The sequence below is a fragment of the Dermacentor albipictus genome, chromosome 1 (assembly GCF_038994185.2).
Source record: "Dermacentor albipictus isolate Rhodes 1998 colony chromosome 1, USDA_Dalb.pri_finalv2, whole genome shotgun sequence".
NCBI lineage: Eukaryota > Metazoa > Arthropoda > Arachnida > Ixodida > Ixodidae > Dermacentor > Dermacentor albipictus.
In genome coordinates this window covers 252741095-252756512 of record NC_091821.1, presented here as the reverse complement: position 1 = coordinate 252756512, position 15418 = coordinate 252741095, and the positions used below count along the sequence as shown (strand labels likewise).

The window sequence follows — 15418 nt, the reverse complement described above, 5'->3', positions numbered from 1 at the left end:
AGTTACTCTTGCGCGTATCTATAACTTCTACGAAAAACTATACATTCCTGTGATTTGTCAATTGTAAATATCTTGCGCTCGTTCATAGCGGTCGCAGGTACGCCGTGAGGGCGTCATAATAGCGCAATGTTTCATGACGTGGCGAGTGCATGCGACGTCTTGCCATATAAAACTGCACAATGACACGTTGACATTGCAGACCTCCACAGTCCAAAATGAAACAGTAGGTCGAAATAAGTTCATTACTCGGATTTCTCTGAACCATTTTTCCAACGATTCTTTCACAGGAGACATCGCGCCGTCGTTGTAGTCATCGATACAGTAATTTTTCTCTCTGCCACTGAATCCAGCGGATTCATGGAAGTTTTCCTCGGGTGACTTAATACACACGTTTTATGTGGTTGTGACATGTATTCAACTAGTTGTTTAGTACGCTGTCTTATTTGTACCATGTTCGCCATATATCGCACACGCAGTCGGTTCGGCGCAAGGATATATAATAGGAATTCGTCGCTATAGGTTCGATGCCGGTTCAGCGGTACGGTGGTCGCTGTCTTGGATATTAGATTAGTTTGCTCTGTGTGTGCGCTACAGTTCTCACAGCCCTGCATACTGGAGCCTACTTTGGCTATATACGATGAGAGGCAAACATTTCAGGCAGGGTAAATCTAAGCTTGTGGCAAACAGAGTTCTTCGACCCCATATGTATATCGGCGTGCACAACTGGCTGCAGCCTCATGTAATAGAAGAAAACACATAGCTTTGAAGCATTCGGAAAGTGACGAGAGCGCTCACTGCGTGCTCCCGTGCAGTTGCACATCCACGTCCGGTGAAGAAGAGAAAAATAAGCAAGAAAGAATGCGAGTCTGATAAACCCGCCTCTAGAACGGGACGCTTCGTGAGGTGCACCTGAGCTCATCCTATACCAACAGCCGGCTATTTCAGGCTCCTCGGGAGCCGGCTTCAATCTTCGGCGGAAGGCGAAGCATAGGACAAACAAGCAAGTGCGACGACGATGACATAACGGCACGCAGGCGGGGATTAAAAAAGAGGCGAAGCAGGAGAAAAAGCAGCGCTTGCTCCGGTGCCTCTCGAGTACGGCGCGCATGACCTGGCAGATGGGACGCACGTTTTTTCCACCTTCCCGTGTACACGGGCGCGCTCTCGAAACACACCACGGCAGAAGAGCCCGTGGGCGGGAGTTCTTTTTTCGACGGGTCAAAAAGTCAGTGAACGGAAGGCGCACGGACGCAAACTTAAGAAGGACGGAGCTCACCTTCGGGGTCCCTATCCGCATCCTGGAGGCCTTCATCGGCGTCCTGGAGGTTCCCTTCGTTACGCTGGAGGTTTCCAGCACCAAGCTCGACGTTTCTTGCCGCGAACTGGAACATCTCGCCCACAAACTTGAAGATTTCACCCGCTAGCTGGAGGTTTTCCGCTGCTTGCTGGATGTTTTCTTCCGAAACCCGAACGTCTTCGCGTCTAATGTCTTTAGCCTTGCCCCAGGATGCTATAGCTGCCCTCAGGAGGCCCCTGCACTCCTCCGGAAGGTCTTCCACCACTGCCTGTAAATCTCCATTATCCAGAGGGTCTGCATACGCACACTGAGGTTCTTCACCCCCGACCAGGACTGCACCTTGCATGTCTTCCTGTGCGTACTCGGTCGTCTCCTCCGCGTACTGGACATGCACAACGGCGTTCTGGGAGTCTTCCCCGAAAACAATTCGGGGGTCTTCTGCACGTAGCAGGCTTTCGCTGATATTGGCTGAGAAGAGAAAAGAGAGTTTAGAAATGGACCAATATTACTATGTATACCGCGGAAAAGTCACCAGGAAAAACGTGTTGGTCCTGATTCACCGAGAAGATCGCAAATGAAATGAAATCGACGATGATTAAATAGCGGTGCATCTGCAAAGGGGCCACGGAAGATGCAACTATGCATTCACGTGTCCACATTTCGACCATAAGAGCAATCGTCCATGCGACTAAGATGGATATTTAAAGAAAAATGTAGAAGAGTCCCTCTGCTTACGTCAGAGGTTGCAGACTTTAAGCGGTGCCTGAGCTTTCGAGGAAGTCCTCAAGAGTGCGCCGGAATATTTGCGCACAGGTGCTTTTACGTTCACATAATTCTCAGCATATACGATTGCGGTATGTGCAGATCATGCTATTTTATTGAAGTTTTTTTTTTCTTTTACGTTTTACCGACGTTATTGCGGCGCCTGATCTGTTGTCCAAGAGCATACGCTATGGACGTTTCGCTAGCTACATTTGAATAATAGTATAGGGACCTAATCACGGTTGCCTATGCCTTCATGTGTGCACGAAGGATGCGGATGTTGACGGAGAAACGCACCCTGGCGGCCATGTAGCCAACAGTCGCTGGTGCCATCTAAAAGAACGTAAATAAATAGACAAAAGAAAAACGCCAATGTCAAGACACAAGACACGATACGAAAAGTGAGACAGTAAGCAAGTTTCTGTCGGCACAAAAAAAAGAAAAGAAAGTATTACCAAAACAAAAGAGGAAGTGATTTTTGCAGCCCTTCTTTTATTGGTTTTGTGAAACAGTGATTTTCATGTTGCGACCAAGCATGGATCACTTCTTTATTTCAAAGCTAAGGCTTCTTAGTCAATGGCGCAACCAATATCGCTGTTCCCGGCATCTTGATGACGGGCAGACAGATTGCTGGCTACACTGGGGACAATAAAAAAAATTAAGCTCACTTTCAAGAGCTTCAGTTTGGGGTAATTAAGGTGCTGCGAAGATCAACGTAAGCGATGATCGAATGGAAGCAAGCCTGACGTGTATACCAGTGACAACATGTCTACTCATTGCAAATGGATTAAGTGTTTGGCGTATTTTCATGACATGCGTTCAAGTGTGGTTGAACAAGCGAGTGTGATCCTATTATGTAGACGTTCTTTTTAATTTCGCCAAATTTTCGGGAAGAAACTGTGCCTGTTTGCAGTGCTCAGCAGTAGTGAATGCGTTATCCTGCGGAAAAATCTGCATCAGCCCTACATTCTTCGATTCCAAGAGCACTGAGCGTGACCTTTTGTCGGCGATTTTCCGGTCTGGGACGCTGTTTTGGCGCAGCTCCATTGGTCCGTCTGCTATATACGGGGTGAGCATTTTCTTTTTTTTTTAATTTTACGGAATAGCCTGTTGCAGAAAGGGAATTCTAGTCATTGAGCTGGATTATTCAGAGAGGCGGACATGCACGAGAAATCGAAACACATATGGAACTAATTAAAACATTATGCAATTACCTTCTTAATTAATCACTTTACGGCACATATTGCAATTTACAGATCGTAGCCGGTGAGTCTGCAAGGCGTGTCTACTTGGAATGAATTTCCAGAATGACAAGTTTGCAGATGTGCGCCGTCAAGCTCGCCGTGAGAATGCACTGTTGTTTCACTTTTAACGTCTTTCAGCAAAACGCATTTTTTATGTATTGAAGCACGAAAGTAACTGGAACGCCCATGTATTTCGTCCCACGCTTCGGTAAATAATATCTCGAAACTGGTGTCATCCTGGAGATTCATTTGAAGCGGATACGCCTTGCGATAAAATTCGTAAACTGCAATTTGTGCTGTAAGGCAATTAATTAGGAAGTTTTTAGCTATTTTTCGTTAATTAGCTGACTATGTGTTTCGATTTCTCGTGCTAGTAAAGTCCGCCCTTTCGAATGATCCGGCTCAAGAACAGGAGTTATGCGACCCAGCTGCCAGGGATTTTTAAAACTTCCGTAAGACTTAAAAATGATCACGCCGTATGTGCATAGTGATGGCGATTGTAGGGACGTACGAAACCTACTTTCTGCCTCCGAAAACTAACCAGGAAATCACGAAATCGGGCATTTGCGCGAGAGCACAGATCTGCGCAACTGTCGTCATTATTCCTGCTACTGTTTAAACGGCTAGTGGAGTTTTAACCATGATGGCCACCGCACGACGCTTTACGCATAGACGCACGGCTATAGTTTTATAGAGGAGTGATTGCACCTAACTGGCGATTGCCTTATCTTGTATCGTCAGATGGTGCTTTGATTCTGCCAGCTCCAGTAATTCGTCGAAATTTACTTCGGTTGTGCGTGCTTCTGGCTGGCAGACCGAAAACAGTCGAAGCAGTTTTTGCACGCTTTCATCTGATAAGACATTCGGACGAAACGTTTGGTGTAAGCAATGATGAAATTGCATTTCTCTCAGGTCTGAACGGGCCGCCCTAAAAGTGTTGGAACAGAGAACAGATAATAAATAAATAAATAAATAAATAAATAAATAAATAAATAAATAAATAAATAAATAAATAAATAAATAAGAAGCTGAATATCCTTCCTTTGCAGATATGAGGGAGATAAGCTGTCATTAAGGGGCACGCAAGGGTGATTAACTTTGTCATTGATATGAAGAATAACGTAATAAGCATTGTGGAGAGTTCCTGAGAAGTTATACCAAGTGAACGTTCCGCATGTACCCGCAATGATGTCGCCAAAGCAAGTTTTTTTTCTTGCGAGTCCAGTAACATCGCCTCCCATTACTCGGCCCTGACGCCACAATTCACCTGCAATGTAAAAAATCACTTCAGGCGGATTCGAACATCTAATTTTGTAAATTGAAGCCTCCTTCCTTCCCAAGCTATGGTTATATTGCCTCCAAGCTTTTGGAAAGTAGTAGAACTTATAACTCCATCATACTAACAAAGATATCAACAGTCGCTTGATAAAGGTGATCGGTACAGAGGTCCGCTAACGATGCCTGTTTCCAGTCCTGTCAACTGAGGCGTCCAACATGCCTCATTCCTTGAATCACTGCGCTTTTATAGACCCACATCAACGACTTAGCTAAAAGCCTTTATTTTCATATTTACCTTTCCGCTGGTGATTTTGCGTGAGGTAACGTGTATACTGACATCATCATGCTGCAATATGATCTTAATGCCATCGCTGCTTTGTGCGAAGTTTGGTGTACCAAGTTTAACATTATAAATTTAGTGCAAGTTGAACAGCGCAAGTTGATGCGCGTCACCAGAACCACCTTATACACAGTCCGCTTATTACATCTGATAACACAGCTTCGGAATCGGTTTCGTGCTACAAATACCTCGGGGTTCATACTTCATCCGATTTCATCTGGACCGTTCACACGTACTGCGCGAATAGGATGTTAGAATAACTCTGATTCAATTTAGCACAGGTTCCTTCGTTAAAGCTTAAACTTTATAACGCCCTGTAATACTTACCGAACTTGAATACCATGCCTCAGTGTGAGACACAAGTTGCACAAATCTCATTCATTTATTAAAAACGGTTCAATTAACACCATTCTAATCAGTTTCGTTTCATTTCGTACCTACAAGACAGCAAGTATAAGTTCAGTGTATTCATGAGTTTTTTGCACGAAATATTTCACCATCATTTCTTACGGAATGAGCTTGTTTTACCACACACCTGCGTTTCTTCTCAACTGGAATCCCGCCGAGTGAAACAAATGCGCTCTCACATTCCTATACCCGCCGTGGTTGCTCAGTGGCTATGGTGTTGGGCTGCTGAGCACGAGGTCGCGGGATCGAATCCCGGCCACGACGGCCGCATTCCGATGAGGGCGAAATGCGAAAACACCCGTGTGCTTCGATTTAGGAGCACGTTAAAGAACACCAGGTGGTCGAAATTTCCGGAGTCCCCCACTACGGCGTGCCTCATAATCAGAAAGTGGTTTTAGCACGTAAAACCCCATAATTGAATTGAATTCACATTCCTATATACACAGAATACCAGGGGTCGTATTCAAGAAGCGTTTCGTTTGTACGTGCTTTTCACCATTGGCGGACTCCACTTAAACTATACATGTCCAACATTAAGATTGACAGGAATTCGCACTTACGAACCATCTTAGCGTAAGCGCTTTTTCTGAATATGGGCCTTAGGTCCGCATTCACAAGTGTGTTCTTACGCTACAACTGTTGGTAAAATCAGATGTTGGCCAGTCGCGACGTTGGACATATAAACGCAGGTTGCCGTCCAATAGGAAACAGCCATTATAAACAAAAGGCTTTGACAACTCGGTCCCCGTTGGCTTCCTTAAAATTGTATTAGTAGCCATTTACGTGTTGTTTTATGAGTTAATGCTCTTGGCCCGTATTCAATAAATAAATAAATAAATAAATAAATAAATAAATAAATAAATAAATAAATAAATAACCTGTTACGCTATAATTGTCCGTAAAAGTGAATTCCGGGCAATCCTGATGCTGCACATGTTAGCGAAGGCGTCAAGATAATGGCAACAGAGTATACTTACGAAAGGAAAGCTTTACGCGCACAGCGTTTATGCGCTGTTTTCTCATAACCACTCATCTCTTAAATGTCTATGGCAGGGTGGATGTACAAAAGAAAAAGAAAAAAGCTGGTAGCAGACTTCGCTGTGCAGGGCCCCTTACATAAGTGCCACCAAAAAAAGGACTTGTATTTCCTAAAATTGCCTTGCGATATGTGAGTACAGTTCAAGTTTGAACGATCGCCACCGTATCACACCGATCGCTATCATAAGTGAACGCGAACGCCGCCCTCTGGGGAGACGCTCTTACGTTAGACAAATGTTGTGAATACGGACTCCGATTATTCCAATTGAAAAAAAAAATTACGCAAAATTTTGCTCAAAACCGAAATTTCTATTGCAGCAGCCCAACGGAACAATAATGGCAGATGGCATCACGCTAAAACTTTTTGCCGTTACAAGCCTGAATTTTGTGTTCAATTTCACCCGTATCAGACGACAACAATGTAGTTCGCGGGTGCATGCACTCGTTCAATGGCATTTCAGATTTTTTCGCTTCTTGCGCAAGCACTGCATTTTGTATAATTCTGAACACAATGGTTGATTAAATTGATATGTGCTGTTTTCCTCGCCAAATAAATACACCTTCCGCGACGCCTTGTTCCGTTATGAAAGTTGCTCTTTATTTTTCAAATATATTTCTTTCTGTTACTACGACGCTTACGTCGCTTGATGTTTGCTCTTTTACATGTCAACCTGTGTCGTAAAACTTCTGTTGCGTCCTCCTCCTCTCATGGAAAGTCACCCAATAAGTACACAAAAAAAAACTATGTCAGCTTGATGTTATTTCGCAAGCTATCTTGCAGACGGGAATCGCCAAAAAGGTTACCTGCCTTTACAGTGAGCCACCGCCGACAACGACCGCACGTGACGTCACAATACTAATCCGTTAGAACTAACGGGCCGTGGATGACAAGAGCGCCTTTGAGAAAAAGAGATCCGCCTATCGAAACGTATAGGCCTACCTTTCGGAGGCACTATATTCCTGTTTATGTAACTTATACCACGTATACTTAAATATGAGTGTGTATACTCTCGAAATTAGCGACAGTACCCACCTTGGAGTCCTTCGAGCAGGCACCCGTCAATGGCATCTAAAGAAACAAAACAAAGCAGGAAAGAAATCCACCACAACAAATCAACAATGCTAGGTAACGAATAATTCAACAAGTTAGACACGGCTCCTATCTGTTATCAGAACGCTATAGCACAAAGGCTAAACGTCTCGAGAAGAGGCGGCGGAAGTTGACGGTATCGTGCGCCGAAGGGCGCAGTTGAATAACATTTCGTTTCCATTGCGCCTTCCCTCACACATCGATCCGCCCAGCGATGAATGACGCGACGCCGCGGAAACCGCCGCGCGCTCAATGCGGGCTGTCGTTGTGACAGAGAGACCCCGTTTTCCCCCGGAAATGTACCAGCACTATGTGGAAATTCAGCGCACGCCCAAAATCCCGTTCGTACTGACGTCGAGGTGCGCTCCATCCAACAAGCGTTTCAAAATTGCCCATATACAGAGACAGCGATTTCGCAGAGATGACGTGCGGATGCAGCGGATGCGCTGGGGAGAGGCCTTTTTTGTTTGTTTGTTTGTTTTTGCTTGCATAAGCGAGGATCAAGGGGCTGCGAGGAGTTGCCGTCATATCCGCTATAGTGAATGTGTACGTCTAGGACGTTCACGTATTCGGACTACGGTGGACTACAGCTCGGACGTCGACTGTGAAGGTGAAGTTTACAATGCACCGCATACACAGCAGCAATCATTGGTCGAATCACAGCGCGTGTTTTATGCAAGAACGAGTGCGACCTTAAAGGAATTGTGCCACGATGCAAAAACAAACAAACAAACAAACAAACAAACAAACAAACAAACAAAACGCCAGTGGTGCTATACACCACATAAGAAAAAAGAAATGCGCGAATTAAATAGAAACACGCAGTGGCAGGCTTTCTGTCTGAGAAAATGGGGTTTTCTTGAATGTTTTTTTTTTTAATTTTGATAAATCGCATTTTAACGGTTCTGACCTAGGTACACTTGAAGTTTGGCGATGCGGAGGCGGTGGTTTCAAGCGAACATCAACCGAGTACCCACAGCTAGGCGTTGTGTTACAGTCGCTGTAATACCAGGAGTGATCTGGGTGCATGCCTGTGCCATGTTGCCGTCGAAGGCATCCACCACGGCAGCTTATATGAACCAACTCGCCCAAATCAAGGTATTGTTATGAAGTAGCTTACGCATTACAGGTTGCAAAATATATTATGGTTTCTTATTTAGTCGATCCTAACACAAGGTGCAGCTTTTCGACCTCATTAAGTAATCGTTTACTAATTCGGTTTGACACTCGGTTGCATCGAGAATGGCTTGCCAACTACAGAACGACGCCATGCTGCGGAGGGCTACAAATATGCCCACGAAGAAAATTCAATTCAATTTAATTTTCTTTCCTAGATAGGGGGAGCCGAGACAAATAGCTGTGAACACATCTTGGCAGTAGTCCAGGCTTCTATGAGAATGCAGTAGGAGCAGCAATGCAGCGTACAGGGTGTACCAACTATCATGCACCAAGATTTTAAAATATGCAAATGCTACGTACTGGACAGAACCAAGGTAATGTTTGCCGTCGCTTGGAGAGACGCAGATTATTTTGTGCATGCAGCCTAAAGCAATTAGCCTTAATTAACTAAATATTAACTAATTAATTAATTAATTAATTAATTAATTAATTATTAATTAAATAACTGTGTCAAAGAGACAACTGTGGAGCAACATAAAAGACTCCCGATGCAGCTTTCTGTTGTTCAATACGTGCTACATAACGGCGTTTTTCCGAGCGTGAAGGAAACCCCCGAATGCAGGCAAAGTGCCTCGAGCGGCCAGTCACGCGCTAATTTTGCGTGTATTCGCGGGCTTCTTTCACGCTCGGAAAAAGATTTATGTAGCACGTACTGAGCAACAGAAAGCTGCATCGGGAGTTTTTCATGTTGCTCTTCAATTTACTCATTGACACCTTTCATATAATTAAACTGTTTGAGAATTTAAATAATTTAAAGACTAATTATGTAATTATGTCGAATGCAAAAGATAATCTGAGTGTCTCCAAGGGATGGCAGACAACATTACCTTGGTTCTGTTCAACTACGGGACATCTGCATATTGGTGCACGATAGTGGGGACACCCTGTATATTTGACATAAAAATTGTAACAGCGCAAACACATGCAACCACAAAGTGCGAAGGACGAGACACAAGCGCTGACTGTCAACTAAATTTTATTGATGGAATACGGATACCTTATATAAGGGGAAAGGCAGAAGTGAAGGGGGGGGGGAGTGATAAAATCGGGGAAAATGACATTGCGCATCGATGAACGGACGTGCCGGCAGATTGCCGTACGTTCATATATAGCATGTAATATAGCATGCTGTATTATAGCATGTAATGACAACGGTCACTGCGGCGAGCAGTAATCTGTAGGCTGTTCCTTCCCACATCTGGAATGTGTCTGCACTCCTTGCAGTGACGTCGCCGGTACCCTTCCCATAATACGATGCAATAGGACGGGTTTTACCAGCCGCCTCAGATGCGACAGAAAGCGTCATTTGGCGGCATTAAAATACCGCTCAACTTATGCTGCATCAAACGAATGTCTGCTTGCTATTATTAGGGACACGTTTGAAATATATTGCATCTTGAAATAATGGTCGTGATAATGCAACGATTATATAGTCCATTTATTTCCCTTCTCGCGTCATCACCGTCATCACCACGTTATCAGCGGGGCTGGCTGTGCGTTCACGGTGAACGATAAGACGGGAGTAAAATCTACAAAACGTAACCCTTACATTAAACTGGCCAAGAGTGCACATGTGTTGGGCGTGTTAGTCAACTTTCATCAAGGAGAAACCGAGGCACTGCGAAACTTTCCCAACGTACGTTCGAGCTGTAAACATGCCACTAGCCATTAAAGAAAGAATAAAGTCTTAATCGAGGCTATTGTCACTAGTCAGCGTTCGCAGGCTGCATTGGTAAACGCGTTGTGCTTTAAGTGATACTAATTTTAGCTCTAATTTTACTTATGTATATAGGTACACAATACAAACGCGGTGTTGTTGGCAATGAAGTAAATCGTGCAATACGCATACGGGGCTCTGGATTGTTATACTGTTCGTTCTGTGCACACGCAATGATGTTTTCGAGGTAAGGCTTGCTTCGTATAATACATACGGTAGATCTCTCCGGCGATCCTTTTGAGTCGTTTTACTGCGTTAAAGTATTTAATTTAGCTAGCGGGATTTACCGTTATTATCACCAAATCTATAGGACTCTAGGAATGCTAAGCTCACTGTCGCATACGTGCTCGCGCATCTCACCATCGTCGTCCAAGCTGCCATTGACGCTGAAACCTATGAAGGAGGAAAGAGGACGATGTCAGTAGACGAAACAGAAATTGTTGAGAGTAAATAACTAGAACGATTTCCACAATTCGCAGTTGAGTGACTGGCATTTTTCAATACGCTGATCATTAGCTGTCAGTAATATATAGGTATATTGCGAACACATAAGCTAGAGAAACAGGAAGGAACCTGTGCAGGGCTTGAGTAGACGCTCTTAGTAGTTGCTCTTGAGTAGTTTTTTTCCTAGGACTATTGAACTCTGGAATGACCTGCCTGGTTCCATCCGTTTTTTACCACAAAGAATTTGGGGATGCTATTGAGTACTCCCTTTAGCCATTTTCTCACATATGCTTCTTTCGTATTGTGATTTGTATTTGCGACATATTGTATTCACCCACTCCTGCAATAGCCCTTCTCGGCTGCAGTATCTGTAAATAAATAAATAAGAATAAATAATTTACGGTACTGATGCACCTCAGACAAGAAATCATCTCAGTTAGCGCAGTGTGTAAAGTGAGGAGATAATTTGCGCTTTGCTTTAGCGCTCACTGGAATGGTATTTATTTATGTTTTATGCTCTTCAAGGCTCGCCGGGCCAAGACTAGTACATATATTACGCTACACAGAGTCATTGAAGAGTACTAAAAAAATGTGCGGATTAGGAGATGGAAACGGCCGCGCGATATAATTATCTTGCTTTGAGTATGCAGCTTCAGCCGCTGCTCTTAGCATCTTTGGTTAATGTTCAGTGAATGAACGAAGTAATAAAAACTAGAGAAAAAAAGATGGAGGCAGAGTCACAGTAAATGCATCGCGACCATTGTGGATACCTGAACTATACTGCGGTAATCAAAGTATTAGTGGAGGGAGAGAGAGAAAGAATCTCAAGCGCCTGGTCTGGTATTTATTCAGCATCGCCATGGCGTGCCTTGCCAGGGTTTCCGACATGCCTTTAGAATTGTAGGGATGGAGTGAGCCACTACACCTAGAATGGGCGTCATTTGTCAGGTGGGACACGTGCAGTGAATTGAACGAGAGTTGCTTTGGCTTGCGGGCAGTCCCAGAGCGCGGTGCGGGCAGTGCCCAGTTAACCACCGCAGTGCTCCGGGTACGTCCGTTCATCTTTGTCGATCGGTGACGGCGGCGTGCCAGTGGGCGCTCTCTCGGAGCGATAGGGATGGGTAGAGTATGGGTAGGGTGAAGGCAACTTAGCCACAAACCTCATAGGAAGGTCTTTCCTTACTACCCCCCCCCCCCCTTCCTCACCGAGTTGATTGCAGTGGGATTTGGGCTCGTCATATCTGGGCTTGCAAAGCAGCATAATTGTCTCAGAGGTGGCCAATAACTCCGCTTCTAATGGTGTTGAGAATTTGCTGTGACGGTTTCGAAAGACGCAGGAGCCTTAACAGGGTGCAGTTATATTGGCTTGGACGACTTGTAATGCGGTATCAGTGTAGTAGATAGTGGTTCAGTCTACGGCGTTCGGTCTCGTGTACTTGGCACCAGACGTTTGGCCCTGAATGTGTGCTCTCCTGGCATGGTGATATGTGGGGTCCATGTTGCGTCGCGCGGTAACACTATCAGAAAACCTCTATGTCTTCTTTTTCTTTATTTCTTTTTTGAGGGGGGGGGGTACTTGTATCCCACGGAAGTGTTGTAGGAAGGATGGTCAGCAAATGTATCTGATATCCTAAATCGTCAAGGATCCTCCTTCCATGGGTGGACGTTTGGAGACGATGAAGTTGTGCGAATCAGTGCAGGTCACACCGCTTCTCTATGGCGGGTTAAATAACTGATTGCATCCAGCCTTACGTTAACTGCGAATCTGCGACTCTACTGCATCGTAGCAGGCCCGAAGCGCTGCGCTCAATTTTGTTTCCCATGTCTTTGTTGGTTAGATGTACGAGAGTTGATAAGACTGAGAGAGAGAGTGCCTTTGCAATAAGGCCGGAACTCGTAGAGGAAAAAAAAAAAACTGGCTGTGGCTTAGCTAAGGTTAAGCCCAGGATGCGAAGCATACTGGCCTTTATTTTAACGCGACAGCGTTAAGGAGCTCGTGTCGCAGAAAAGCCGGTGTCGTCGGCGTCGGCTCAGGCGTGCGGCGCTTGCTCAGGCGCACATTTCGTTGTCGCGCCGAATGCTGCGTTGCTCGACGCTCACCGCGTCCGATGCGGGGCGCGTAGTCGCTGCGCCGTAGCAAAGCCACCTAGAAACAGTCTCTGTAGCACGCCGCAACCTTCGCTTCTCATTCCAACGAGCAGCTCTGTCTCCAGGAGGCATCTCACCTCGTGAGTGTCTAGCAGAGGCAAGCGCAGCTGCTTATATACCGCCGCGACGCCGCGAGCGACGGCGCGAGTTGGAGCCCCGTTTCTCCTCTGTCGTGACGTCACGGTGTCACGTGGTGTTGAAGGCGACACCGCCGCGCCTGAGGAGCTGGGTTGAGCTCTCGTTATATGCTTCGCATAAAAGGACTAGGAGGGAGCATGACGCCAGACAGCTAGCCTTGGCAAAGCAAGCTCTTCTGACGGCAGCGCGTGTACGCGGTAGCAGCTCAAGAGTTCCTCTCGCGGTGCCGCGAAAGCAGTGCACCGCAGGAGCAAGTGTTCAAGGGGCTCCACTTCACAAGTGTTGCAGTTGTCCGTGCGGCGGCCAGACTGAGACGTTGCCTGCATGCTTGCGTCACGTCCTCACTCGCAATCGTAGCGACCCCGCCCGCTGCTGCCGCGAACTAGTACGTGCATGCTATCGTAGGCAGCTTCACCCCGCCTGCGATACGCCGGTCAGGGTGCTGCTGCTGTTATGAGGTGGCGTCGGTTACTGAGACGCATGTCTTCACTGTTCAGGGGATAACTTCGGACTACGAATAACTGTTACCTAGTCGCTCTGCTCGTATATATGTAGATATGGCTATCCTCCTTACTCTATCCTCTCTGCTATCCCCTATCTGTCCTTTACTCCCGTGCCCCCTTCCCCTGAGTGCTGACCGCCGCTCATGTGATAGCCAAGGTATATAACCTCATTGGTGTCAGCAGACTACGCTAGGCAGTTTATTTATTTATTTATTTATTTATTTATTTATTTATTTATTTATTTACTTGTAAAAATTATGGGGTTTTACGTGCCAAATGCACGATTTGATTATGAGGTACGCCATAGTGGGGGACTGGAATAATTTGAACGACCAAGGGTTCTTTAACATGTACTTAAGAGGAAGCTTTAGCTCGGGTGCTCCTATCTAAATACATGTAAAAGGAGAATTCGTTTTTCTCGGCAACTATTGCACCAAATTTGAAGAAGTTTGTTGCATTTAGAAGAAGAGCTTAAAATATAGTGACTGTTGGTTTCGAATTTTTGAGTCTAGGTCGTCAATTTTTTTATAAGAAATTGGCAAAAATCGAAAACTTTCAAAATACGAAACTATCAAGTTCACAACTCTAACTCAACAACAAAAAATGATAATACAATTCTGTGAATTGCATTTAATAGCACATCTGAAGCGGACAAAATTGATATGTTACACATGAATATAAAAAAATTTAATAACATGTAAATACAGCTTTTGCAGAACCCTTGTAAACAACACAAGAAATTCACTTAAGATGTAAAATGACATACTAAATTTGTCCGCTTTGAATGATCTAATGGATGCCGTTTACCGAACGCGATATCTTTTCTTGATGCAGAGCTATGAATTTGTAAACTGTGTGCTTTATTCTTTTGAAACTCGAATATTTAAAAACCTTTTTAACAAAACTCAAGCCCTAAATCGAAATTCCGCTTCCAACAGTCACTAGAATTTAATTTAAATTTCTCTCTCAAATGCAACAATTTTCATTAAAATCGGTCCAGGGGTTATCTCAGAAAAACGTTCTTTGCGTTTTACATGTACTTGAATAGGCCGCGTCAGAGTTGGGCCCGAGCTAAAGGTTCCTCTTGAATCCAAATACACGGGTGTTTTCGCATTTCGCCCCCATCGAAATGCGGCCGCCATGGTCGGAATTGGATCCCACGACCTCTTGCTTAGCAGCCCAGCACTGTAGCCACTAAGTAACCACGGCGGGTGATATTTACTTATTAATGCGAAAGCATTATCTGGCTCATGAGGCTGAAAGTGTAGCGTTGGCATTGGCGTGACCACAGTCATCGAACCCTCGACCTTTGGTGGGAGTAGTCCCACGACCGTTGGTCAGTGTTTGTTGGCTTCTTATGATATGACTAATAAAAATCTGGCCCCTCGGTTAACCCCCTTTCTTCTCGTTCATTACTTAACGAGGGTCTCGAATCCGGCAACATTGATGCCTTCAGGTAGCATATGTGGGTTTATTGACCAGTTGCCTTCACCCTAAAAGATCACGTTCTCGTGACGCCTGCGGCAAAAAAGACGTTCCCCGTCCGCCGCCAAGGTCTGTGAGTGGTGGCGCTGGCTAACACTCCCAGGGTTCTACTAGGACACATAAATACCCAAGAAAGTGGATGGGAAAACGACGCCGCGGTATCGGTTCCCACCTGCGGCAAGTTGTTTTTTCATCCACTTTAATTTCCATTACTTTATAATTTCTTTATTTCATTTATTAAGCACAAGTAATTTTCCCTATGTTGTCCTTGGTGTCAGTGTTTGTTGGCTTCTTATGATATGACTAATAAAAATCGGGCCCCTCGGTTAACCCCCTTTCTTCTTGTA

General features: G+C 45.0%; 1 protein-coding gene across 3 annotated transcripts in view; it reads right to left on the bottom strand.

Moving 5' to 3' along the window:
• Window positions 1–15418, bottom strand: part of LOC135901293 (RRP12-like protein) — a 156475-nt gene that overhangs the window by 77417 nt on the left and 63640 nt on the right. For all 3 annotated transcript variants that reach the window (XM_065431040.1, XM_065431031.1, XM_065431055.1), the window contains exons 3-6: window positions 10714–10746; window positions 7401–7436; window positions 2357–2392; window positions 1277–1765 (exon numbers count right to left, since the gene is read on the bottom strand). In XM_065431040.1, the coding sequence (XP_065287112.1) occupies window positions 1277–1765; window positions 2357–2392; window positions 7401–7436; window positions 10714–10746 (594 nt within the window). The remainder of the gene's footprint in view (window positions 1–1276; window positions 1766–2356; window positions 2393–7400; window positions 7437–10713; window positions 10747–15418) is intronic.